The following is a 27,149-nucleotide window of genomic DNA, read 5'->3' as shown; positions in this document are numbered from 1 at the left end:
CCAGGGGGGCGGTAACCCGAGCACAACGTATATTACTAAGGTGCTCCGTGATGCGAGTCTTAATCATCCTACTCGTCTGACCAATATATAATTTGTCACACGGACATCTGATACAATATATCACACCTGACGACTCGCAATCAGTACCCGATGCAAGCTTAAATTGTCTACCGTTAGTATGAGGAACTGCAATCTGACCTTGCTCCATTACATATTTGCAGTTACAACAGTGACCACATTTACGATGCGATGGTAAATGCTTGTACTTATTGTTGTTATGTTTACGATATTTAAGTTGTTCCCCTAAATTACTAGATCTTCTAAAAGCAAATTTGGGATTGTCTTTCAACTCAGGGTAAACTTGTAACACTGACCAATGTTTTAGTATTATATTTTTGATCTTATTACTCATTAAATTATAAGGTAAAACGCAAGCTATTTGTGACTCTTGATCATGTGCCTCTGGAAGGAGGAGCCAGGGTCGATGACAGCTCCTGGCTCGTTTCCAAGCCTTTTTAACAATTTTTTTAGGATAACCCCTATCACAAAATTTATGGTACATGATATTAGCTTGCCTTGTAAAATCCTCCTCCTGTGAACAGATACGTCTTATTCTTAAGAATTGACCCGTTGGAATACTGTTTCTCAACAATCGTGGGTGAAAACTTTGATATTGGAGTAACGTATTCCTATCTGTTGTCTTTCTATGTAGACTGGTGATGATGCAATCTTGATGTTTAATCAATGTAACATCTAAATAAGATAATCCAACCTGTAGATGAGTTTGTTTATATTATTGGATAGGAGGTTGGTAAAAGGGCCAAGAAGATTATGATGGCCCCGGATTAACCACTGTAGCATGTTATCTCAAAATATGATTGATTTCATGGACTGAGCACTTTACTAATACTAATATATAAAAGACAAGTTTTTTGAATTATATTTTTAATGAAGAAACATTAATAAAGCTGAGATTTTAAAATATTTTTGTCCTCTGAGATTAAGCCATGTTCTCAGTATCAAAATGCCTAGATTATATAAAGAAAATAGAATATTAGTAGATACATGGAAAACGTTAAGATATGTTAATGATTTAACACCTATTTCAATACTTAAATCAACGTATAAGACCCTATGGCTAAACTCCAAGATTAAAATTGGCGGGTTTAAGGTCATCTGGAAATATTGGATGAAGGCAGGTATACGTACTTTAGATGATGTTATTTCTAATGGTAAGCTGCTTGACTTTTCACAATTGCAACACAAATATGGTCTTAATAAATCACAAAATTATAAAGTGGTTGCAATTGAAGCAGGCCATTCAGGCAGGATTCCCTGAATGGAAAAATCTTAGTGATAAGTATAGTTTGCCTTTCTTGTGAAAAAAAAATAGAAAATCCTGGATAGAAATATGTATGTCTAGTAAGATCTATAACCATGTAATATGTCTAAAAATATGACAATCCAATATGAATGGAAATATAAACTCTGTTACCAGAGACCAAGCATGGAGTGATCCAAAGCAAGGTTCTTTAAAGAACAGACCTCCCAATGGGTTTTGTGGTCACTGTTACATCAACAGGTTTCTCATTTATTATGCAACATATAAATGATTTCAGAAAGTATTAAAAAAAATGTTTTTAGCAGAATCCTACTATAAAGTGAATCAAAAACTTACCTATCTAATACACATACACATACACATACAAATCATATGTCCATCCACAAAATGAATCCCATGCAATGCAATATAAATTCAGAAGAACTTTTCAAAAAACATAAAAAGGATTTAGCTGGCATGAAAATACTCCTTTAAAGCACACTCTACCACTGGGGTCAACAGAGCTCCATTTTGGAGATACAAATTCCTTCCTCAGGAGCCCTCAAACTTCTTTCTAACAGGAGCATGTTCACAAACGTGCAAGAACAATGTATCTGTACAATGTAGAATGTATTTGAACTGTGTAGTTTAGGAAGGGAATTTTTATCAATGTGTTTGTGGATAAGTGTACAAGATAAAGTCTGGTGCTATTCGCTAAGTGGTTGTACACTTCATGGATTTTTCACTGATCCCCTGATGAGCCAATGAATTGGTGAAACAAGGTTGGTTGTTGGGAGGTTTGAAAAGACGTGATAGCATTGGAGCTCAAGTCATCCTTTCCAGCTCAGTCCTTGAGCGTGCATCTGGGCAACAGTGCCCTTTTCTAAACCTAAGCTGTGTGAAGGAGTTTTTTTTGCCTATGACAATATTTAAAGCAGTTTATCTTGTACTTTTTGGTGTATGCACTGCTACTTTATTCTGAGGCTTTTTTCTCCCTAGTATATTGAGAGCATGCTGGGTTTGAATTGGTGCCTCTCAGTGGCCACAATCAAACAATTTTTGTGATTTATGTTAATTTTTTTAATGTCAGATTTTATCATGAGACACACCTATAATACATGCACTCAAGAAGCATGCTTTTGTCCTCCCCCCAAAGAAAAAAAAAAGAAAAAACTACTATAATTTATGTGAGTCTTGTTAAAATTTGACATTAAAACTAAAACATATCATGAGCTATAGCCAGAAATACATGCCTGAGATGCTATTTTCACAGCGCTGGCAACTCTGGAGTAGTTGGTGATTTTTGGTCACAAAAAGCTGGCACCACACTTGGGGAATCACATAGCAATGATAGAGAATCACCTGGAGTGCTCCTTTGAATACTGATGAGCCCAATTTACTATATTTGCATGGAAGAATCTGAGACTGCTAGAAAGTTTGGAAAAGACCATAGTGAGCTGTTTTGATAATTGGCCGCTAAAATCATGCACACTAAACTGGCTGGGGACCAGGTTTAGTGACCATCGTTAAGAGCATGATAAGTTTTGAGAATCTTCTGTTTTATGTGAAACATACTTAAAAACAGATAAACAATTCTTATTTACTGAAGCATTTGCTGTTTTCATAATGAATATTATTCTTAAGAGGGGGGGAAAAAAGAACATTACCAATCAGTTCTCCTGTTTGTTTTTCAATTTATTTTCCTCTTAAGATGGAATGGCAACAAAATGGACAAATTCTATTGGGCAGACTATATACATCTTCTTTGTCTTTATATCTACCATAAGAAATACATAATTAACTGACAACAAAATTAATTATTTGTCTTCATTCAGGTAATAATCTTTGCCTCATCAAATAGGAAAAAAGAAAAATCTTAAACATAGACCCTTAGGGCAGAATGCATGAAACAGAGAGACATATACAGTAGGTACTCTTGTTTGATGTAGTTTGAAAAATGCAGAGAGGCACTAGGCCTGCTGAGGAGACGCGTTTGAATCCATAACAGAAGCGGTATTATTGGGTTTTTTTTGTTGTTGTTGTTCAAGTTTCCAAATTGCTGTAATGTTTCTTGCCAAGATTGTGCCTGAAATCCTCTCCATTAACTTGCCTTGCTGAGCCGCGCCCCCTTGTAGGTTCTCTACCTATCTACCGTGTATGCTCACTTGTTTTTTTCATCAGGGGGGGGGGGGGAGAAGCAAATATTTGGGTTCGTTTTTTTCCTTTTGAAAAGAACCCCCTCCATTACCAGAACAAAAATATACCCTCCCAAGAAACTCATAATCCTGACCTACAAGCAGAAACAATTGAACGTATTCAGAGTACTTTGCAGCAGTTTAATTTTGACAAATGTATGTTTTTATCTGTTTTCACTGCTTTTAGCCGACGAGGACAGAGTTGTATGGGGAAAAGCGGATTGTACAGCAGTTAAAAAACAAAACACAAAAACAGCTCTGAGAACGATAGTTTAAGGTGGTACCGGCTAATTGTAAAGAAAAATAAAAGGAAACCTCGTTCTTTGTTCGAACACCCATCCTCCGTGCAGGAAGAACCATTTAGGTATCCTCCCGTTTTAGTGTCACTATGAATATGTGTGTTGAGCTTTCTCCTGGCTTTTCTAATCATCGGGGCCAAACCCTTTGTAGGATGGGCGGGAGCGAGTACGGGGGAAGTGCTTCAATTTTTTTTTTCTCCAACTTGTGTGATTCTTAGTTCTGAGCCAGGAGGGGAATTCTGGGAAAATGAGGCAGCGGGGGCTGAGCGGCGGTGCTTCTGCACCCTCGGCGCCCGCCACTTACAGCTTTCTGCGAAACAGAGCTGGAAGCCGACGGATTGGAGCGATGACAAGACCCGTACAGTCCCCGATTGAATGTTTCCTGACGGAGGTAAAAAAAGAAAGCCCCGTTCCTTTTCAAGTTTCCTGGTCCCTTGCTGTAGCTGATACGCGCAGACAACAATCGCCCGCTCCCCACCTCACACTCCCTGGCAGCTGGTGCCATTCCTGGAAAGCATTCATACACTGACTGCTATAGCAATGCGATGCGCAAAACATTATAGGAGGGAGGCGCATGTGATGTATGGTAATAGGTTGGCATGTAATGTTTCATAGAACCAGAGATGCAACAGTGCCATCCTGCTGTAATTTATTTGTAGTAGTTTATAAGATAATATGGAATTTTAGATTTACGTCCTGGTCTAGTTATTTGTCTATAGATAATTCACTTTCTTCTGTAGGAGTCAGTAACAAAAACTGGCAAAATATTGCCACTTTTCTGGTGTTTGTAGATAGTTGTGCTATTTGTTCATTTTCAATATAAGCCTATGACAGTGTGGAGGATACAATTTTAAGTTTCTAGTGTCCATATACAGTAATATGTAAATATTAACAGTCAAGTGTTCATTTGAAATTTTAAAGTAAAGTTTATGGTATTTTGATACTCAGATGAAAGGAAGGAATATATAGAGGCTGATGGGGGGTAAAAGCAGAATTGTTTAACAAGACATTACTAAAGAAGAGCTGGAGGTAGGACCATAGAAAGCAGAAATGGACCTCAAATTATTTCAGAAGACTGTTGGAGGAGCTGTCCAAATTAAAAGTAAAGAAAGTGATGATGCTGAATGAAATATATCTGAGAAATATTAAGGGAATGTCACATAAATTGTTGGCTTCTCTATCTGTGGCCTTCAAATAGCAAAAGACTGAAAGAAGATTAGTCAGATCCAGCATGGACAAACTGAGGGCGATGCTGGACAGATTTCTATAAGAACATAAGAATTGCCGCTGCTGGGTCAGACCAGTGGTCCATCGTGCCCAGCGGTCTGCTCATGCGATGGCCCTTTGGTCAAAGACCAGTGCCCTAACTGAGACTAGCCTTACCTGCTATGTTCTGGTTCATCAGGAACTTGTCTAACTTTGTCTTGAGTCCCTGGAGGGTATTTTCCCCTATAACAACCTCCGGAAGAGCGTTCCAGTTTTCTACCACCCTCTGGGTGAAGAAGAACTTCCTTACATTTGTACGGAATCTAATTTAACTTTAGAGAGTGCCCTCTCATTCTCTCTACCTTGGAGAGGGTGACCAACCAATCTTTATCTACTAAGTCTATTCCTTTCATTATCTTGAATGTTTTGATCATGTTCCCTCTGTCTCCTCTTTTCAAGGGAGAAGAGACCCAGGGTATCTAATCTCTCACTGTACGGCAACTCCTCCAGCCCCTTAACCATTTTAGTCGCTCTTTTCTGGACCCTGTCGAGTAGTTTGGCTGTCTTTGCTTTAAAGCTTTTTATCCCAGGACAAGCAGGCAGCATATTCTTAACGTATGGGTGACGTCACCGACGGAGCCCCGGTATGGACCTTTTTAACTAGAAAGTTCTAGTTGGCCGCACCGCGCATGCGCGGGTGCCTTCCCGCCCGACAGAGGAGTGCGTGGTCTCCAGTTTCTTCGTTTCCGCGGAGCGAAGAAGACGCATGTGCTTTTCAACGGCCGTTGAAAACTCTCAATTTGCCTTCCCGCTCGCGATTTTTGATCCAATTTTGGTTCTATTTTTGTCTTTCGACTTCATTCTTCAAAAAAAAAAAAAAAAAATTTTCTTTTCGTGTCTTTTTCCTTATTTTTGCAGCCGGCCCCGGCGGGGCCTGTTGTAATCATCCAAGCCTCCGGGTTTGATTTCGCGGAGGCCGTGTTTCCCTTCATGCCCCCTCAACCGGGCTTCAAGAAGTGCCAGCGGTGTGCACGCCCGATCTCTTTAACTGACCCACACAACTGGTGCCTTCAGTGTTTGGGTCCAGAGCATCGGGCTGACACCTGCACCCGCTGTGCTACTCTCAAGAAACGCACTCTTAAGAACCGGCAAATACAGCAAAATATTCTTTTCGGTACCGGTTCTACCATGGATCAGGCCCCGACGTCGATGGCACCGCCTAAATCGGCACCGACCACATCGACACCGCCTGATCCTCTTTCGGGGTCGATAGCGCCAGGTAAGCCGGCTAAGAAGCCTTCCACTTCCCTTGAGCGACCTCCAGCTACAGCGGTGACCCCGGTTCTTCCGACGTCCCGCCGTTCCCGTAAACGCTCCGCTCCGATCATGGTGAGTGCCTCGTCATCGGCCTCCTCATCGCCGGAGCGTCGAGCAGCACCTATGGTACCGAAGAAATCTAAAGCGGTACCGGTGCCCCCATTGGAGGACCGAATCTCGGCCATCCTCCAGGACAAGCTTCAGGAGCAGCTACAGAAGCAACTCCAACAGCTCCTTCCAACCTTACTGGCACCGCTCCTTCCGGTACCGGTCCAACCCGAGCTTCGCACCGCTCCACCGGTATCCACCCCCTCGGTACCGTTGAACACATCCATGCCGGTCTTATCTGCTCAGCCTGCACTTCAGACTTGCTCGGCAGAGGACCCTTCCCAGGCCCCAGATCGACGCCGGTCGTCTCGGGATCGGGATCGGCACCATTCCTCCAGGGACAGAGATCGACGCCGGTCTTCATCCCCCGGCACCGTATCCATGCGATCTGGCAAGTCCCTTTCTAAAACCCGCCATACTGAACCGGCTATCAGGGACCCAGACCTATGGGAACAATCCCCACTCGGTACCGAGGAGGATGCCTCTTCTACAGATGAGGAACCCTCCATGGCTGAAACCACTTCTAAGCCTGAGCAATCCTCCTTCACGAAGTTCCTTCGGGAGATGTCAGCAGCTCTCTCCATCCCCCTTGAGTCCGACTCTAAGAAGTCCCAGGCCTTTTTAGAAGCTTTGGACTTCGACCAACCTCCCAAGGAGTTTCTTAAACTTCCTGTACATGATATCCTCCGGGAAACATTTTATAAAAATTTGGAGACTCCATTGACTGTTCCAGGTGCCCCTAAAAAACTGGACAGCTTATACCGGGTCATCCCTATTCCGGGATTTGACAAACCCCAATTGCCCCATGAGAGCCTCCTTGTAGAGTCCACTCTCAAAAAATCTCAAGGCTCCAGCGTTTATGCCTCCACCCCTCCTGGCAGAGAGGGAAAGACAATGGACAAATTTGGAAAGCGCCTGTACCAGAATGCCATGCTGGCTAACAGAGCCAACAATTACACCTTTCATTTTTCATTTTATATGAAACACCTGGTCCAACAACTTTCTGCTCTAGAAAAATATATACCTGAGCGTAAGGTCCCACTCTTCCAACAGCAGATTTCCAACCTCCTTCAGCTCAGAAAGTTTATGGTGCGCTCGATTTACGACTCCTTCGAGCTTACTTCACGAGCCTCCGCACTGGCTGTGGCCATGCGACGCTTAGCCTGGCTGAGGGTGTCTGACCTTGATGTAAACCACCAGGACCGTCTCGCCAACGCGCCCTGTCTTGGTGACGAACTGTTTGGGGAGTCTCTTGATACCACAACCCAAAAACTTTCGGCTCATGAGACCAGATGGGACACCCTCATTAAACCCAAAAAGAAAACTCCACCGGCACGACCATACAGGCCTCAGTCCTCTTATCAACGTCGATTCTCTGCCAGGCCGCTGAATCCTCCTCAGCAGCAATCTCGCCGTCCTCGCCAACAACAGCACACTCAGGCTCGCTTTCAGTCTCACCAGGCGACCAAGCCTCTCCCTCAGACTAAACCTCCTCAGCCCTTTTGACTCCTTTCTCCAGGGCATAGCCAGTCTCCACCCTTCGATGCCTCTTCCTCAACCTATCGGAGGCCGCCTCACCATCTTTCTCCAACGCTGGGAGGCCATCACATCAGACCTGTGGGTTCTCAACATCATCCGCCACGGATACTCACTAAGGTTCCAGACTCTTCCCATAGATCATCCTCCCGTAGAGTCTGCTTCTCACTCCTCCCAAACTCCTCTCCTCCTCAGGGAGGTCCAATCCCTCCTCCTCCTCAATGCCATCGAAGAAGTTCCTCCAGACCAAAGGGGTCAGGGATTTTACTCCCGCTACTTCCTGGTTCCCAAGAAAACGGGAGATCTTCGTCCCATCTTAGACCTCAGGAACCTCAACAAGTGCTTGGTCAAAGAAAAGTTCAGAATGCTCTCCCTGGCCACGCTTTATCCTCTTCTATCTCAACACGACTGGCTATGTTCCCTGGACCTCAAGGAGGCCTACACTCACATCCCGATCCATCAGGCTTCGCGTCGCTACCTCCGATTCCAGATACAAAATCACCACTATCAGTACAAGGTGCTGCCCTTTGGTCTCGCATCATCACCCAGGGTGTTCACCAAGTGCCTGATTGTGGTAGCGGCTTTTCTCAGGTCCCACAACCTACAAGTGTTCCCATACTTGGACGATTGGTTGGTGAAAGCACCTACATCTCCGCTTGTGCTGCAAGCCACTCATCAAACCATCTCTTTCCTCCATCTCTTGGGGTTCGAGATCAATTATCCCAAGTCACATCTGCTTCCTACGCAGCGCCTGCAGTTCATCGGAGCAGTTCTCGATACCAATCAGATGAGGGCGTTCCTTCCTGCCGACCGGCACCGGACGCTACTTCACCTTTGCCGGCAGGTGCTCCTTCATCCATCCATCCCTGCTCGCCAGATGATGGTCCTTCTAGGCCACATGGCCTCAACAGTCCATGTGACTCCTCTGGCACGACTCCACCTCAGGATACCTCAATGGACCCTTGCCAACCAATGGTCACAGACCACGAATCTTCTTTCTCATCCCATCTCTGTGACATCGTCTCTTCAGCAATCTCTTCAATGGTGGTTGAACTCCTCAAATCTCTCCAGGGGACTTCTCTTCCATCCACCTCCTCATTCCATGGTCATAACCACGGATGCTTCCCCCTATGCATGGGGGGCCCACTTGGGCGATCTCCGCACCCAGGGACTTTGGACCCCTCAGGAGCGTCAACATCACATCAACTTCCTGGAGCTCAGAGCCATGTTTTATGCTCTCAAGGCTTTCCAGCATCTCCTCTACCCTCAGGTTCTTCTCCTGTGCACGGACAACCAAGTCGCCATGTACTACATCAACAAGCAAGGCGGCACCGGATCTCGCCCCCTTTGTCAGGAGGCCCTCCGAATCTGGACCTGGGCCATAGCCCACAATCTGTCCCTCAGGGCTGTCTATATCCAGGGCGAACAGAACTCCCTGGCCGACCAGCTCAGCCGCATCCTGCAACCTCACGAGTGGACCCTGGACCCTCCTACTCTCCACTCCATTTTTGCTCGCTGGGGCACCCCGCAAGTGGACCTATTTGCAGCTCCTCACAACCATCAGCTGCCCCAGTTCTGTTCCAGACTCTTCTCTCCGCATCGTCTGACCCCAGATGCATTCCTACTCGACTGGACGGATCGGTTCCTCTATGCCTTTCCTCCACTCCCTCTGATGTCGCGGACCTTGTTCAAACTCCGCAAGGACAGGGCCACCATGATTCTCATCGCCCCCCGGTGGCCCCGACAGCACTGGTTCTCCCTCCTGCTCCAGCTCAGCTCCAGGGAGCCCATTCCTCTTCCTGTGTTTCCTACTCTGCTTACACAGCAGCATCAGTCTCTACTGCACCCCAATCTGTCTTCCCTCCACCTGACTGCTTGGTTTCTCTCGGGCTGACCTCTCCAGATACCCTGTCTCAGCCTGTCCGTCGCATTCTGGATGCCTCCAGGAAACCCTCCACGCTCCAATGTTACCATCAGAAGTGGACCCGGTTTTCCTCTTGGTGCCTCCTGCATCATCACAATCCCACCTCATTGGCGGTAGAGACCATTCTGGACTATCTGCTCTCTCTGTCCGAGGCTGGTCTCAAGTCTACCTCAATCAGAGTCCACCTCAGTGCCATCACTGCGTTTCATGAGCCTATCCTCGGAAAACCTCTCACGGCTCACCCTCTGGTTTCCCGCTTCATGAGAGGCCTCTTCAACATCAAACCACCTCTACAGCCTCCTCCTGTCGTCTGGGACCTAAATGTGGTGTTGTCAGCCCTCATGAAACCTCCTTTTGAGCCTCTTGCTACTACTTCGCTCAAACTTCTCACATGGAAGGTGCTTTTCCTCATTGCCATCACCTCTGCCAGGAGGGTCAGTGAGCTGCATGCACTGGTCGCCGATCCACCGTTCACTGTTTTTCACCATGACAAGGTGGTTCTGCGTACCCATCCTAAATTCCTTCCCAAGGTGGTTTCGGCTTTTCACCTCAACCAATCTATTGTATTGCCTGTCTTCTTCCCGAAACCCCATTCTCATCCTGGGGAACAGGCGTTACACACACTGGATTGTAAACGTGCCCTTGCATACTACCTTGACCGTACCAGGGCTCACCGATCCTCTCCTCACCTTTTTCTGACCTTCGATCCCAACCGTCTGGGTCATCCTGTCTCTAAACGAACGCTTTCCAACTGGCTTGCTGCCTGTATTGCGTTCTGTTATGCTCGGGCCGGCCTGTCACTGGAAGGAGCTGTCACGGCCCACAGGGTCAGAGCTATGGCTGCTTCTGTGGCTTTCCTCCGTTCCACGCCTATTGAGGAAATCTGCAAGGCGGCCACTTGGTCTTCAGTTCACACGTTCACTACTCACTACTGTCTGGATACCTTCTCCAGACGGGATGGACACTTCGGCCAATCTGTGTTACAAAATTTATTTTCCTAATGGCCAACCATCCCCCCTCCCTCTCTGTTAGCTTGGAGGTCACCCATACGTTAAGAATATGCTGCCTGCTTGTCCTGGGATAAAGCACAGTTACTTACCGTAACAGGTGTTATCCAGGGACAGCAGGCAGATATTCTTACGACCCACCCACCTCCCCGGGTTGGCTTCTTAGCTGGCTTATCTTAACTGGAGACCACGCACTCCTCCGTCGGGCGGGAAGGCACCCGCGCATGCGCGGTGCGGCCAACTAGAACTTTCTAGTTAAAAAGGTCCGTACCGGGGCTCCGTCGGTGATGTCACCCATACGTTAAGAATATCTGCCTGCTGTCCCTGGATAACACCTGTTACGGTAAGTAACTGTGCTTTTTGGTTTAGCTCCAGGCTATCTAACCTCCCAGTTTAATTTTTATAGATCATCTAAAAATATCCGTAATAATTTTATGTTTATGTACCCTTCAGTTAAGGCCTGTTGTTACAAGAGATTTTTGAATAGGACACTTGCTTTTCAATTAGGGAAAATGAACTCTTGGTCAAGCCTGCTGATCTGTTAAATGGATTCTTATTGTGTTTTTAGAAAGTTTTTTAAAACCTATTTGTTTGATAAGTTTGTCAAATAATCATGCATTTTTATCTTATTATTAAGCTTTTAATATATTTTATGTATATGTCACTGATTGTACAGTTCTGTGTTAATCGCATGGAAACACCGTGTCCTTCTTTAAGTTCGGCGATCAGTGCGGGACGCAGTATTCCAGGTGGGGGCATACCATAGCCAGGTATAGCGGCATGATAATCTTCTCTAATCTGTTCGTGATTCCTTCTTAATCATTCCTAGAATTCTGTTCACCCTTATTGCTGCCACCGCTGCACATTGCACGGATGGCTCATCGACTTGTTGACCAGTACTCCCAAGTCTCTTTACTGGGGTGTCTCTCAGAGTACTGCACCGGACATCCTGTATTCGTGTATAAGATTCTTGTTACTGACATGCATCACCTTACAAATGGCAAGAATTGTGAGGGAAAGGTACAATTCAAATAATAAAAAGACAGATGAAATTTTGGCAACTCCAGTGTGTAGATCACTTTATTGTCACATACGGTGAGTGGAGGTGCTATGTAGTATGTGACAATAAAGTGATCTTCACACTAACAGAACTTCATCTGTCTTTTGCCATTTGCCTTTTTATTATTTGAATTGTACCTTTCCCTCTCAATTCTTGGAATTTTGTTATATCTTTTCTATTTTAATAATTGTTTACTCAGGTACTTTAGCTAGATTGTGAGCCTTCTGGATAGATAGGGAAGTTCTAAGTACCTGTATTTTATTGTAAACCGCTTAGATCTGTAATATGCTTAAGCGGTATATCATATGTTAATAAAATATAAACATAAACACATACCATTTTAGTAGCCTTCCTCTGGACCGACTCCATCCTTTTTATATCTTTTTGAAGGTGCGGCCTCCAGAATTGTACACAATATTCTAAATGAGGTCTCAGCAAAGTCTTATACAGGGGCATCAATACCTCCTTTTTCCTACTGGACATACCTCTCCCTATGCAACCTAGCATCCTTCTAGCTTTCGCTGTCACCTTTTCAACTTGTTTGGCCACCTTAAGATCATCATATACAATCACTCACAAGTCCCGCTCTTCTGTCGTGCACATAAGCTCTTCACCCCCTAAAATGTACCTTTCCCTTGAGTTTTTGCAGCCCAAATGCGTGACCTTGTATTTCTTAGCATTAAATTTTACCTGGGGAAGGGAGAAACGACCAGGGTCTGAAGGAAGGATTCCCTAATTGCAGAAGGGAGCACCTAATGAGGGAGAGGATGGGGAATTTGATGGAGAAGGGGGGGGAGGGGGAGATGAAGGAGAATAGGGCTGTTTGTTGGCAAGGGAGCACCTGATGATGAATATGGTTGTCTGATGTTGGGAGGTGGGGAAGAATGTATTGGGGGGTAGCAGAAGATCAGGGTTTCCTTATGGTAGAGAGTACTCTGAGGTAGGAAGAGGAGGGAGGCAGCAGGGTATAGGGAAGAGAAAGAGGATGGCTAAAGACTGTGTATGGTATGTTTATTTCTTTGTAGTTACTAATTCATACATTCACACACTGACAGAAAAACACATGTATAACAAGGGCACACCCAACCACTATTTTATTTACAAAGGTGCACCCCGCATTGAGAGCCCCCACCTGCAACATCCCTGTCACTCCAAAGTAATGCTGAAGCAGAATCCCTTGGTAACCCTCCTCTCAATCCATTGAAATACCAAACCCAGTTATTTACCCTTACAAACACACTTCCACATCACACCTAGTAGTCAGTGCATGCCTCAGATTCACTACAATTAGTCATTCACTGCCAATGAAGTCGTACATAAAAACAAAAACCAAAACACCGTATTGCTCCTACTTTTCCATGCAACACATTTCACTCACTTTATGCATACAGTCAGTGTTGCACACTTAGCCAATAAGTGGCCTGAGCCATCTGGTTGCAGAAATAAATATTTTCATAACTGTTGGAAAAGTACATGTCTTTCTATAAGCAAGTTCTATACCACTATTTAATTAATTTACTTTTGTGTAATCTGATTTTTTGGGGTGCATAAACTTAAACTTCTTTGGCACATATAAACAAAAACAACTGTTTATACATTTATTATTTTTATCCTGCCTTTATCCAATATGGGATTGTAATTTAAAAAAAACAAACAACCATATTTAAAACAAGAATATAAACCAAACATTATCCAACTAAAACTCAAAAATACAGCCAAAGAAACAACTCTGATAGAGGTCTAAAGAAGCCAGCTTATCAAAGAACTATTGCATATGCTGCCCTGAACAGATGGCATTTTAACACTTTTAAAAGGTTGAGGTATCTTTTAATAGCCACTGAGTCGGATTGAAGAAAAGCTAATGGTACGTGGCGTTCACTCTGAGGTTTCAAGAATAGTCGACTGCTAAGATTTAATGCTAAAAGTGTGGCTTTGTATATCTGGGCAGCACAAACATATACTATAAGAGTGAAGGTTTGTGCATAGAACAAGAGTGAAATCTGGGGGTTGTAGTATCTGATAGTGCTGCCTGATTCAGGAAAAAATATTTTGATTCGATTCAGCCTATTGAATCGATTTTTTTTATTCGATTTTCCTGCCCAATTGGGTGTTTTTTTCCAAACATACTGGTGTGTTTATTGTATAGCCTCTTCACCCCCTTTGCCCTCTCCTGCCCACACTTGTGCTGTGGTGTAAACAAAATAAACAAACAAAAAAGACTTTATCCCAGGACAAGCAGGCAGGCTATTCTCACATATGGGTGACGTCATCTGACGGAGCCCCGATGCGGACGCCTCACAAGCAGACTTGCTTGAAGAAACTAGAAGTTTCGAGTCGCCCACACCGCGCATGCGCGAGTGCCTTCCCGCCCAGCACAGGGCACGTCTCCTCAGTTCTTAGTTTTCCGCGGAGCCGAGAAGTCCGTCTTTGACTCTCTGCGTTCAATTTTGTTCACTTTTGTCTTCTCTATAACCATGGTTGGTGATTTTTCTTCACGAATCGCTGTTTTCTTTTGTTTAGTTAAAAAAAAAAATAATAATTTTTTTTTTTGTCTTCCGTCCGTTCTCCGGGACAGGCTGCTCGGCCGCAGCCCACGAGCTTCGACTTTGCAGCGGCTATTTTTTGGCCTATGTCCCGTCCTGCTACAGGCTTTAAGTGTAGCAAGTGTCAGCATGCGATCTCTATCACGGACCCTCATAGGCGCTGTCTCAAGTGCCTTGGGCCGAAACATCATCCCAGGTCATGCCTGCCTTGCCAAACACTTCAGCCTCGTGCTTTTAAGCGTCGTTGCATTCTGGTGGACAAGCTCTTCGTGATGGAGTTTTCAACTGATCCCTCGACTTCGAAGGCGTTTCCGGCCTCGACTTCTGTCGAGGCTCCTTCTGCGCCTCCTGCTTCCACCTCGAGCCTCATCAAACCTTCATCGTTTGCAGCGGCTCTTGCTTCAACGTCATCTGCTGTATCTTCCCCTGTTTCCTCAGGTCAGATAGCTCAGTAGTCGGTTCCACCGGTGGTGATTAAAGTGTCTAAGATTACTAAGTCGAAACACACTCACACTGCCTTGAAGGAACCTCCAGCCAAGGCAGATGGTCCGGTTTCAGACGTGGATCCATCCTTGTTGGCTTCTTTCCAGACCACATTACCCTGTTTCCCCGATGATAAGGCAGGGCCATCAAATAAGACAGCCCCCCCTTTTTAGAAAAAAATGTAAAATAAGGCACCCCCCCCCCGCAAATAAGCCACCCACCGATACCTGCGCTTACCCGAATCGGGTGGTACGGTGGGTGACTCCGTGTGGTCCCTCCGTCTACCGTATTTGCCTCCATGGCTGCGTGCCGCGCCTCGTCATGAAGTGAAGAGGAGGAAGTGACAGGACTGCAGCGCGCGCACGTGACTCCGCGCAAGGAAACACAGGCAGCTTCCCTCATCCCTCCCTAACGGAGACTGCAGGAGTTTGTTCACGGCCAGAACATCCAAAAGTGAGACACGCAGACAGGTTTCTTTTGCTGTGAGCAATACCACTTACTGTATATAAAGCCTGTTTAAAATGCATACGGTATATAAACAATGGTTTCACATTGTCAAGTCCCCTCTGATGCTGCACTACAGAATAATCTCTTTACTGTGTTTCCCTGATGGAGAACATTGGGGACATTAAATGGTACAATATATGGTATGATGGATAAAGCTGGCCATACACGGTACGATTTTTCGGCCGACCGATTCTTCAGCCGACCGTTTTCTTCCTCCAACGAACGCATTACGAACGTACCTATCGCGAACGTAATAAAATTCTGTTTTTTTTCAACAATAACTGTGTACTGTAGTCTTCTTCATGGGTAAATAAGGCATCCCCCCGAAAATAAGCCCTAGAGCATATTTTGGCCTTCCAAAAAAAATAAGACAGTGTCTTACCATCGGGGAAACAGGGTAGAGAAGCAGTTTCTTCAGTACCTTACTATTATGGGTCCTAAACTGCTTCCTATTATCCTGCCATTCATTCAGCAGACTCCCGCGAGGTCGAGCCGCTTCCTATGTTCCAGTCGGAGTCACACTCTTTGCAGGGAGCAGAGTCTCTGCAAGTGTCTGGTCTGCCATCTAAGCACGAAAAGCAAGGGGTAGATTCTTTGCGAGTGCATTGATGGGAATCCTCAAACTCTCAGCAAGGAGCAGAGTCTTTGCGAATGCATCGAGGTTCCTCCTCCAAACCTCTGGAGCTTCGATCTACAGCCTCTAGCCCTATTCATACATTGGCATCGGCTGCTTCCGTCTCCGAGGCGAAATCTCGATCCTCGAGATCTGGTTCTAGACACAGTTCTCACCACCGTTCGAGGCCTTCATCGAGGCATTGTTCCAGGCATCGTTCTTCGCAGGTTAAACCATCTTCCTCGAAGCCTCGCTCTACTCCAACCTCGACCAGACCACCAACTCCTCATTCGAGGTCTCCGATGCCGGACCTCGAGGATATTCCGGTCTCGATTGCCTCGTCCAAGTCACCGGGTTCCTATGAGGTTTTTTTCCATGCCGAAGCTGCTTCTTCGACACATGCTGCCTCGACGTCCTCGAGTCCTTCTCGAGACAAGGCATTGCCAGATCAGCTATCTTTCTCGTCTTTCCTGCAACAGATGGCTGTAGACTTGGATGTACAATTGGATACTGGCTCTAAATATTCTAAGGAATATCTCGAAGTCATGCGTCTTCCTCAGCCTCCGGCAGAGTGTATCAAGCTTCCGCTTCATAAGCTTTTGAACCAGACTTTTGCTTGATGCATGGAGACTCCCTTTTCCATACCAGCAGTTCCAGGAAAATTGGATTCGAGATATAAGACGGTTCATCGCAAGGGATTTGACAACTCACAATTATCTCATCAATCCCTGCTAGTTGAACTTCCTTGAAGAGATCCCATCCTTCCAAGGTCTATGCCACAATCCCTCCTGGAAGGAAGGGTAAAGCTATGGACAAATTTGGACGTCGCATCTACCAGAATGCTATGATGTCCTCTAAAGTCCTCAATTATAATTTTTATTTTATCACTTATTTTGAATTTCTTCTTTCTCTTCTACCAAAGTTTTTGGCTTATATGGATAACTACATGCATTTTGAGTTTCAAGAAGTCATTCCTTCTTTCTCTCAGTTACGTCTCCATCTCCTGCAATCATCTTACGATGCCTTTGAGTTATCTGCCTGAGCAGCTGCTTGCTCTGTGGCTATGCTTCGTACCATTGGCATGGACCCTAACCTTCAAGACTGCCTGGCTAACATTCCTTGTCAAGGCAATGACCTCTTTGATGAATCCATCGAGGCAGCCACCAAGAAATTATCTGACCATGAGAAATCATTTGCTTCAATCGTCAGACTCAAACCAAAGCCAGCTCCTGCCAAGCCTGCACGCCATGCTGTTATCTATCAAAGGCGTTTTGCTCCAAAGCTGGCTCCTTATACTCGCCCTCCTTTGAAAAAACAGCAACCTCAGAAGCAACAGAAATCCCAACCTTCTGCTATACCTAAAGCTTCTCAGCCTTTTTGACTGTTTACAACACAGCATAACCTCCACTGTTCTGTCTCTGTCCCCTTTTCCCCCTATAGGAGGTCGTATCTATCATTTTTACAACCGATGGGCCATAATTACATCCGACCTCTGGGTGCTTACAATCATCAGGGAAGGATACTCTCTTCATTTCACTCAGGTTCCACCAGAGCTTCGTCCAAGAGAGTATCCTTCCAATCCATCCCAGACCGCCCTTCTTCTTCAGGAAGCTCTAGCTCTGCTTCATCTCCATGCTATCGAACCAGTTCCCTTGGAACAGTAGAACAGGGGGTTTTACTCCCGTTACTTCCTTGTTCCTAAGAAGACGGGCGATCTGCAACCTTTTCAGGATCTCAGGGCTCTCAACAAATTTCTAGTAAAAAAAAAATTTTGAATGTTGTCCCTGGCATCTCTTTATCACCTTCTCGAGCAGAACGACTGGTTATGGTCTCTGGATCTCAAGGAGGCCTACACTCATATTCCCATTCATCCGGCCTCCCGTCAATACCTCAGATTTCGGGTGGGGAATCTGCTTTACCAATACAGAGTTCTACCCTTCGGCCTGGCCTTGTCTCCCAGAGTGTTCACCAAGTGCCTGGTAGTGGTAGCAGCAGCTCTACGGAATCATGGTTTTCAGGTATTTCCCTACCTCGACGATTGGCTCATCAAAGATTCTACTGCTCAAGGGGTTATTGTAGCGACCCAATGGACTACCTGGTTTCTACAAAGTTTGGGATTCGAAATCAACTTTTCCAAATCTCAACTTCAGCCCTCACAGAATCTACAATTCATTGGAGCTGTTCTGGACACTGTCCAACTCAGAGCATTCCTTCCACAACAACGTCTGGAAGCTCTTCTTCAACTCTGTCACACAGTGTCTTCCCACTCTTCCTTCTCAGCGAGACACATGATGGTACTTCTGGGTCACATGGCCTCCACAGTACACGTGACTCCTTTTGCCAGACTTCACCTCAGAATTCCTCAGTGGACCCTGGCATCTCAATGGACGTAGGTTTGCGATCCTCTTTCACATCATAGTAACTCCTTCTTTGAAGAAGTCTCTCCGTTGGTGGATCTCTCTTCCAATCTTTCCAGAGGCTTGCTTTTTCAAACGCCCCCTCATCAGAAGGTCCTCACGACAGACTCTTCGACCTACGCTTGGGGCGCTCATCTTGATGGTCGCCGTACTCAAGGCTTCTGGACCAGTACGGATCGTCAGTGTCATATCAATCACTTAGAACTCAGAGCGATCTTCAAAGCTCTCCATGCTTTTCAACATCTCCTTCACGACATAGTAGTCCTCATTCACACGGACAACCAAGTCGCCATGTATTATGTCAACAAACAGGGAGGCTTCATTTGTATGGACCTTCTGTTTGTAACTAGGCACCACACTGCCGGTTACTACATTCTGCGTCAGTCCAAATTTTATTAAACACCTTTATTTTTTGGCCTTTTGGCTCATTTATTTATTTATTATTATTTGTTTGTTATTTTTTTAAAAAAGATATATCCATTGACTTTTAATATCTCCTAGAGCCTAATAGTTTTCATACTTCTATTAGCGCTGTAGTTATAGGAAAACCGTCACTTATCTTAACAGTAGACACTTCCATTATTTTTCCAACAACTGAAGTGAGGCCTGTAGTTTCCTGCTTCATCCCTGTGACCACTTTTATGAATAGGGACCACATCCGCTCTCCTCCAATCCCCAGGAATCACTCCCGTCTCCAGAGATTTGTTGAATAAGTCTTTAATAGGACTCGCCAGAACCTCTCTGAGCTCCCTTAGTATCCTGGGATGGATCCCGTCTGGTCCCATCGCTTTATCCACCTTCAGTTTTTCAAGTTGCTCATAAACACCCTCCTCCGTGAATGGCGCAGAATCTATTCCATTTTCTCATGTAACTTTGCTAGATAATCTCGGTCCTTCTCCAGGATTTTCTTCTGTGAACACAGAACAGAAGTATTTGTTTAGCACATTCGCTTTCTCCTCATCACTTTCCACATATTGGTTCCCAGCATCTTTTAGCCTAGCAATTCCATTTTTCATCTTCCTCCTTTCACTAATATATCTGAAAAAAATTTTGTCTCCCTTTTTTACATTTTTAGCCATTTGTTCTTCCGCCTGTGCTTTCGCCAGACGTATCTCTCTCTTGGCTTCTTTCAGTTTCACCCTGTAGTCCTTTCTGCTCTCCTCTTCTTGGTTTTTTTTATATTTCACGAACGCCAATTCTTTCGCCTTTATTTTCTCAGCCACTAGGTTGGAGAACCATATCGGCTTCCTTTTTCTCTTTTAGACTTTGAACTATCTAACTTTTGCAAACGAACTGGGGTCCAAAAAATTCTATGTAACAAAAAGAACCAAGTTGGTCTCATATATGCTGACGCTGTACATCTTATCCTCCAAGTCCAAATCTGTGGCCATTGAGTAGCAGAAATCTGCTGCTTTATCTCAATGCTCAAAATGTCTTTTAGGCTTGTTTGAGGTTTTTTATTCAAATATTCAGATGTTAGTTTGTACTACTTGGCAGCCTGATGCCCTTGCAAATCTGTCTGGAAACATAGGCCCAGCAAGCTATACTGATTTTTTAAGTTGCGCCAATCAGGGAACCCCTTCTGAATGGCCTGCTTCAACTGCAACCATTTATAAACTTGAGACTTTGAAATGCCGAATGATTGTTGCAGTTGTAATAAATTTAGCATTTTCCCATTTGAGATCACATCTTCTAAAGTACGTATGCCTGCCTGCAGCCAATGCTTCCAGAGGATTTTAGACTCGCCGATTTGTATCTTGGAGTTTAACCATAGAGATTGACACGTGGATTGTTGTATTGGAGTAAGTGTTAAATTATTAATCAATTTTAATGTATTCTAGGTGGAAAAAAGAATACTATTGTCCTTATATATTCTAGGCAACTTGATACTCAAAATATGGCTCAAACGTAATGGGGACATGAGATGACTCTCTAATATCAGCCAGTCTGGTAGATTCTCCATGAGTTCAGGAAGGATCTAATACATACCCTGCTGCAATATTTTGATGTTTCATCATTTAGAATTCTGGTACAATCCCTTATACTGAGTCAACTTGATTACTGTAATATCTCCTATTTGGCAATTTCCCAAAAGAATATGCAGCGATTATAACTGGTGTAAAATGCGGGGTCAGGTTGATTTTTGAGTTGAAGAAGTTCGATCATGTAACACCTTCCTACTGACTTTTGCATTGGCTGCCAATGGAGGCACTTATGAAGTTTAAGTTTGGATGTTTTTGCTTTAAGGTACTATTCAGTTTAGCCCCTAAATATATAACTGACCTTTTCTTTTTCTCAACCAACAGACATAAGAGAAGCTCTCACTTGAATTTTGTTTCTCCACCGGTTAGAGGATGCAAATTTAAAAGACATCATCAACATCATTTCTCACATCAGGCAGCATTATGGGGTAAAGATCTGGAACAATTGCTTATGCCTACTACTTATGGGGAATTTAGGAAACACCTAGAAACATATCTGTTCCTGAAGTATTTAGGTAACTGACCTGTACAATCTTATTCCACAGTAACTGATCTCTAGAGCTGTTAATCTCTTCCTCTTAACTTTGTCAATTTGTAGCACCTTTTAATCATTGTAAACCACATAGAACTTCACGGTCCTGCAGTATATAAACTGTTATTATTATAAAAATTTGGAAAATTTACCCTCCCCCTCCACCCCGGCCGATTGTGATTTTTGCAGAGATACTAAGGCTATTCTAGCAGTTTTACCCATCCAAATAAATTTTGTAAGAATCCCATTCAATTTTTTATAAAAGGACCTTTGAAAATAAACTGGCAACATACTCTTTTGGTAGCAAACTACATGCAAAATCATCATTTTAATGGTTTGGACTCTCTCACACCAAGAAAGATGTAATGGGTTTCAATGCTCACAAATTTCTTTGACTTTCGATAATAAGGATTTTTCATTTACTGTCATTGTGTCTTCCAAAGGAATAGGAATGGATCAAATAAGCCTTTTATGGAAGAACCTCTGATTAGCTCCAATTTATTTTGTAACCAGAAAATTTGCCAAATCAATCAATCAATTCCAGTAAATGTGGGATGGTAGATTTAGGATTCTTCAAATGAAGCAAAATATCATCTGTATAGGCTGAAACCTTATATTCTCAACCTGCATATGGAATTCTCTGTATCTCCTTTGCCTGCTGAATGACCAACAACAAGGGTTCCAAAACAATATCAAAAAACAAAGGAGATAAGGGACATGCTTGTCTAACTCCCCTCTTCAGACAAAAATGCTCTGAAAATGTATTATAAATATATAATCTGGCAGAAGAGAAACTATACAAAGTTTGAATCATTTGAATAAATCCAGGTCCTATTCCAAACCAATCCATTGCTTGATACATGAAAGTCCATTCTACACGATCAAAGGCCTTCTCTGCATCCAAAGAAACAGAGAAGGCCAGATCATCCATTGTTTTTGCTAAATTTAGCATATGAAATGCCAATCTGGTATTATTTGAAGAATGTCTTTGAGCAATGAAACCCGTTTGGTGCATACCATTCATATATGGGAGAGCCTTGGCTAATCTTAGAGCTAATAATTTAGCCAGGATTTTCCCATCCACATTAATTAAAGAAATAGGCCTGTTGTTTGAAACCAACATGGGATCTCGGTTTGGCTTTGGCAAAACAATGATTAATGATTCCGCCATAGTACCTGAAATACAACCCTTAGGGTTCATTTTACTAAGGTGCGCTAGCGTTTTTAGCGCACTTACAAAATTACTGTACGCTAAACCGCGCTATACGCTTCTAGAATAATGCCAGCTCAATGCTAGTGCGCATGGCAATTTAGCACACGCTATTCTGCGCGTTAAGGCCCTAACACACCTTTGTAAAAAGAGCCCTTAGTCATTTGTGATTGATATAAATTTAAAAGATGAGGTAATAGTAAATTTTGAAAAGATTTTATAAACTCCACTGTGAAACCATCACTACCCGGAGCGGATTCAGCTGTGAGAGATTTCAATGCTGACTGAAGTTCTGTACATGATATAGGCCCCTCAAGTTTTTCTTTCACATACTCAGGAATTTTTGGCCCATTAAATAAGTTTAAAAATTCTCTTCCTTCATTTTCTTTATTTGAATAAAGCTCAGAAGAATATATGGCTTTATAATAATCCAAAAATTGTCTTAAAACGTCTCCAAAATGGGTATGAATTTTACCTTTTTCATCTTTAATAGCCACAATCTTTACTTTTCTTTTTATTGTTTTAAGATAATTAGCCAATAATTTTCCCACTTTATTCGAGTTTCCATAATACAGAGCATGCTGAGAAAACATCTTTCCTAGCCAAATGTGAGGAAATCTCATTATATTTATATTTAGCATTCAAAAAGGCTTGAAAAGTATTTTGTTCCCATTTCGAGGCCAATTGTGACTCTAAAGTTAAAATAATTTGTTCCAAATTGGAAAATTCTAATTTTAGTGATTTCCTAATATACGCCGAATACAAAATTATCCCAGGACAAGCAGGCAGGTATTCTCACTAGTGGGTGACGTCATCCAACGGAGCCCCGATGCGGACATCTCACAAGCATACTTGCTTGTAGAAACTTTTAGAAGTTTCGAGTTGCCCACACCGCGCATGCGCAAGTGCCTTCCCACCCGATGCACCGGGCACGTCTCCTCAGTTCTGTCTCTTCCGCGGAGCTGAGAAGTTTGCCTTTGAACTCTCTGTGCGAAGTTCCTTTTTTGTGCCTTCTGTGCCCGCGGATTTGGGTTCTTTTGCTCATTCCTGTTGGCTCATGTTGCGTTTTGTTGTTTTTCCCAAAAAAAAAAATTTCGTTCGAACGGGCAGGTCGCGTGGCAGCGGCTCCGCGGCTTCGACTTTGCGGCGGAGCATTTTCGGCCTATGTCCCGGTCTGTTACCGGTTTTAAAAAGTGTCAAGTGCCAGCGCGCGATTTCGTTGACGGACCCGCATCAACGCTGTCTTCAGTGTCTCGGGCCTCAACATCTTCCGAAATCGTGCCGACCTTGCTCCATGCTCACAGCACGTGCGTTTAAGCATCGCTGTATTTTGTGGGAGTCACTGTTTGGCATGGAGGCGTCCCCGGTGCGGCCCTCTTCCCAGGGCGCCACGCCTTCAACTTCTGATTCTAAACCTTCGGCCTCGAGTCTGCTCAAGCCTGCCTCGTTCGTGCCGGCTTCAATCTCGATGCAGGCTGCGGTGCCTTCCGATGTCTCTTCAGGTCAGATAGCGCAGCCTCCTATCCCTCCAGTGGTGCTTAAGGTGCCCAAGGCCTCCAAATCCAAGCTCCCTGGCGGCCGACTGACCGACGTCCGTGCAGGAGGTCCCATTTCTGATGTGGATCCCTCTTTGCCGGCGTCGTTTCATGCCTTGATGGAGCAGATCTCTTTACCAAAATTGGGCCGACGCTTCTCTCCCAGATCCAGCCTGGGCACGCGGAAGCCTCCCGCGAGGTCAAGCCGCCTCCGGTGCCTCCTCGGCGCACACTCTCATTGCTGGGAGCAGAGTCTCGGCGAGTGTCTGGTCTGGCTTCGGGGCATGTCTCGCAGGGAGCAGAGTCTTTGCCCATGCCGCCTTTGGAGCCGATACCCTCATTCCATGGCTTGCCTGGTCCGGACCCTTCCTCGATGATGCCGGGCCTCGAACCTTGGGGAGCGCCTCGGGGAACCTCGTCTCAGCCGTTGATGCTTCGTTCCACAGCCTCCAGTCCCATCTACTCGGTAGCTGCCTCGTCTGGGCATCGCTCACCTCGTCGCTCGAGGCCTGCTTCTAGACACAGCTCCGGTCGTCGATCGAGGCACTCCTCGAGGCTTTCATCGAGGCATTCATCGAGACACGCCTTGCCTCGTCGGAAGCAACTTTCCGGGAGTTTTCTCCGGAATACTCGCCCCCTCCTCCCATGCCGGAACTTGAAGACTGCGGGGGTTAGTTCTCTCCGTGCCGGTCCTCGACATCGGCGGACCAGGCCGCCTCATCGTCTTTGAGCCCGCCTCGTGGCCTGGCTCTGGCGGACCAGTTGTCCTTCTCGTCCTTCCTGAGGCAGATGGCGGTGGATCTAGATATCACCCTTGGATTCGGATTCCAAGTTCTCGAAGGAGTATCTGGAGACGATGCATCTTCCTCAACTTCCTGCCAAGTCTCTGCGCCTGCCTCTGCACAAGCTTCTGGACCAGACTTTCATGAGGTGCTTCGAGACCCCTTACTCCATCCCGGCGGTTCTGGGGAAGTTGGATGCTCGCTACCGCACGGTGCACCATAAGGGCTTCGATGGGGCACAGCTCTCCCACCAGTCTCTCTTGATTGGAATCCTCTCTGAAGCGGTCTCACCCCTCCCAGGTTGAGCAAGGGACATCGACGCCTTTGTGAAAGCTTCAGGTTTGAAAATAATAACACATGCAAACTGACACCAGCGCAAGGTTTAAAAATTAATTAACATTTATTGAATTATTGTTTCTATTTTTCCATTATGAGATCAAAAGCGTCAGCATAATTGCTTAACAGTTGCGCTAATGGGAGATCGTTAGAGTTGCCAAATGCTGGCCTTCTCATAATGATCTCGTTTTCATATCTCATTTCATTCTATTATATAACTTTTGGCTCAGTGACATCATCAAGTTTGACAACCAATAACATTTCACCAAAGAGGTGGTCCTAAAAGTTTAGACAAAGGAAATATTCCTCCACGTTTAAAAGTTAGACAGAGTTTTAGAACAGTACATTTGAGTTTTGAATTAACATTATAACATTATAACACATTCAAGAGAATCTACAATTATTAACATGGTGCTGAGAAATTCTCAGCCTTTCCATGCTGACAAGTTCTTAGCCTTAAAGGAAAAAACTCTCGGGCTGCCTGAGCTGACAGTCTCACACACAAAGAGCAAGAGTCTCTGACTTAATTACTTCCAGATGCTGTTTTAGGATTTCTTTAGGTTGCAAAGATATATAAATATGTTTTTTCAAAATTCATCCTTTTGTTTAAATACACAGTCATACATAAATCACTCCAGTCACACAAATCACTCCAGGGGCCCCATTCATTCATAACTCGGTCATTCATACTTAATGCATTTTATATCTTAGTTTAGGACACGTTATCTTCCTAGCCAGTCTACAGCACATGTGGTATTAATTAAGACCACGATGCTGAGAACAAAGACCTGGACACACAAAATGGATTCCAAGAACCCAAGATGGATTCCAAAAGACAGAAAATAAAGCACAGACAGAGAACTCAAAATAAATTCCTTTGGTTTCCTTTCTGATCTGACTCAACAGCAAAGTACATAAACAGATATTATTATGCTTTCCCTTATATTAATCTGTGGTGTGTTTTTTTTCTGGCCTTAGCTACATATTATTCAGATTTTTATTCACTCATTTTTCCGTAGGCTTCTATTTGGGCGTGGTCCTTAACTGACACAGATGTTTGTATCTAACTAGAATTACCCAGAATCATACGAAAAACAGGCGCTTTTGTAGAAAAACTCCACAAAAAATACTGTACTTATCCTGTCCTGACATCCATTCCCATTACCGTCCCATAACCATCACCCCCTGCTGGCCACGAGCCACTACTCCTCAAGGTCTATGCTTCCACCCCTCCTGGCCGGGAGGGCAAAACCATGGACAGATTTGGCAGGCGCATCTATCAGAACTCGATGATGGCTTCTCGAGTCCTCAATTACAGCTTTCATTTTGCCACCTACTTCGAGTTTTTCCTCTCCATCCTGCAAAAGTTTTTACCCTATCTAGATTCTCAGGCTCGCTTTGAGTACTCTGAGGTACTGGCATCATTGTCCCAGCTCTGCCTGCAGATGATGCAATTGTCTTACGACGCTTTCGAGCTCTCGGCCAGAGCGGCGGCCTGTTCGGTGGCCATGAGGTGTTTGGCGTGGCTTCACACCATCGATATGGACCCGAATCTCCAGGACAGACTGGCGAATGTTCCCTTTGCGGGGGCGGACCTGTTCGACGAGTCCATCGAGGCGGCTACGGAGAAGTTATCCAAACATGAAAAGTCTTTTCAGTCTATCCTCCGCCAGTAGCCCAAGCCTGCCATCTCTCGTCCGGCTCGTCCTATGATTTATCAGCGGCGCTACCCGCCGAAGCAGGCCCCCGCCATTCGGCCGCTAGTGAAGAGGCAGCATCAGCAGAAGCCCCAACAAAAGCCTCAACCTTCTGCTGTTCCCAAGGCTACCCAGCCTTTTTGACTGTCTCGTAAGGAGCATAACTTCCATCGTTCTGCCCTCCCCACTTTTGCCCATTGGAGGTCGTCTCCATCATTTTTACCATCGATGGACGACTATTACCACCGATCTCTGGGTCCTTTCCATCGTAAGAGAGGGATACTCTTCAGTTCCATCATGTTCCTCCGGAACATCCTCCAAGAGAGTATCCTTCCAACTTAACCCAGACCGCCCTTCTTCTTCAGGAAGCTCAGGCTTTGCTCTGGCTTCGTGCCGTTGAGCCAGTCCCTGTGGACCAAAGGAACAGGGGTTTTTACTCCCGGTACTTCCTTGTTCCGAAGAAGACGGGCGACCTGCGTCCTATTTTGGACTTCAGGGTTCTCAACAAATTCCTGGTCAGGGAGAAGTTTTGCATGTTG

At 44.7% G+C, this 27,149-nt stretch overlaps 1 protein-coding gene across 2 annotated transcripts in view; it reads left to right on the top strand.

The window, feature by feature from the left end:
• Nucleotides 1–27,149, top strand: part of PSD3 (pleckstrin and Sec7 domain containing 3) — an 811,466-nt gene that overhangs the window by 297,804 nt on the left and 486,513 nt on the right. The window contains exon 1 of one of the 2 annotated variants that reach the window (XM_033915210.1): nucleotides 20,915–20,946. The exons of the other annotated variant lie outside the window; for it this stretch is intronic. Coding sequence (XP_033771101.1) covers nucleotides 20,942–20,946 — 5 coding nt within the window. The 5' untranslated portion in view covers nucleotides 20,915–20,941. Of the gene's footprint in view, nucleotides 1–20,914; nucleotides 20,947–27,149 lie in introns of those variants that run through there. 2 annotated transcript variants of the gene reach the window in all.

This window comes from Geotrypetes seraphini, chromosome 1 (genome assembly GCF_902459505.1).
Source record: "Geotrypetes seraphini chromosome 1, aGeoSer1.1, whole genome shotgun sequence".
Taxonomy (NCBI): Eukaryota; Metazoa; Chordata; class Amphibia; order Gymnophiona; family Dermophiidae; genus Geotrypetes; species Geotrypetes seraphini.
This window is presented reverse-complemented; position numbering and strand designations above follow the sequence as displayed.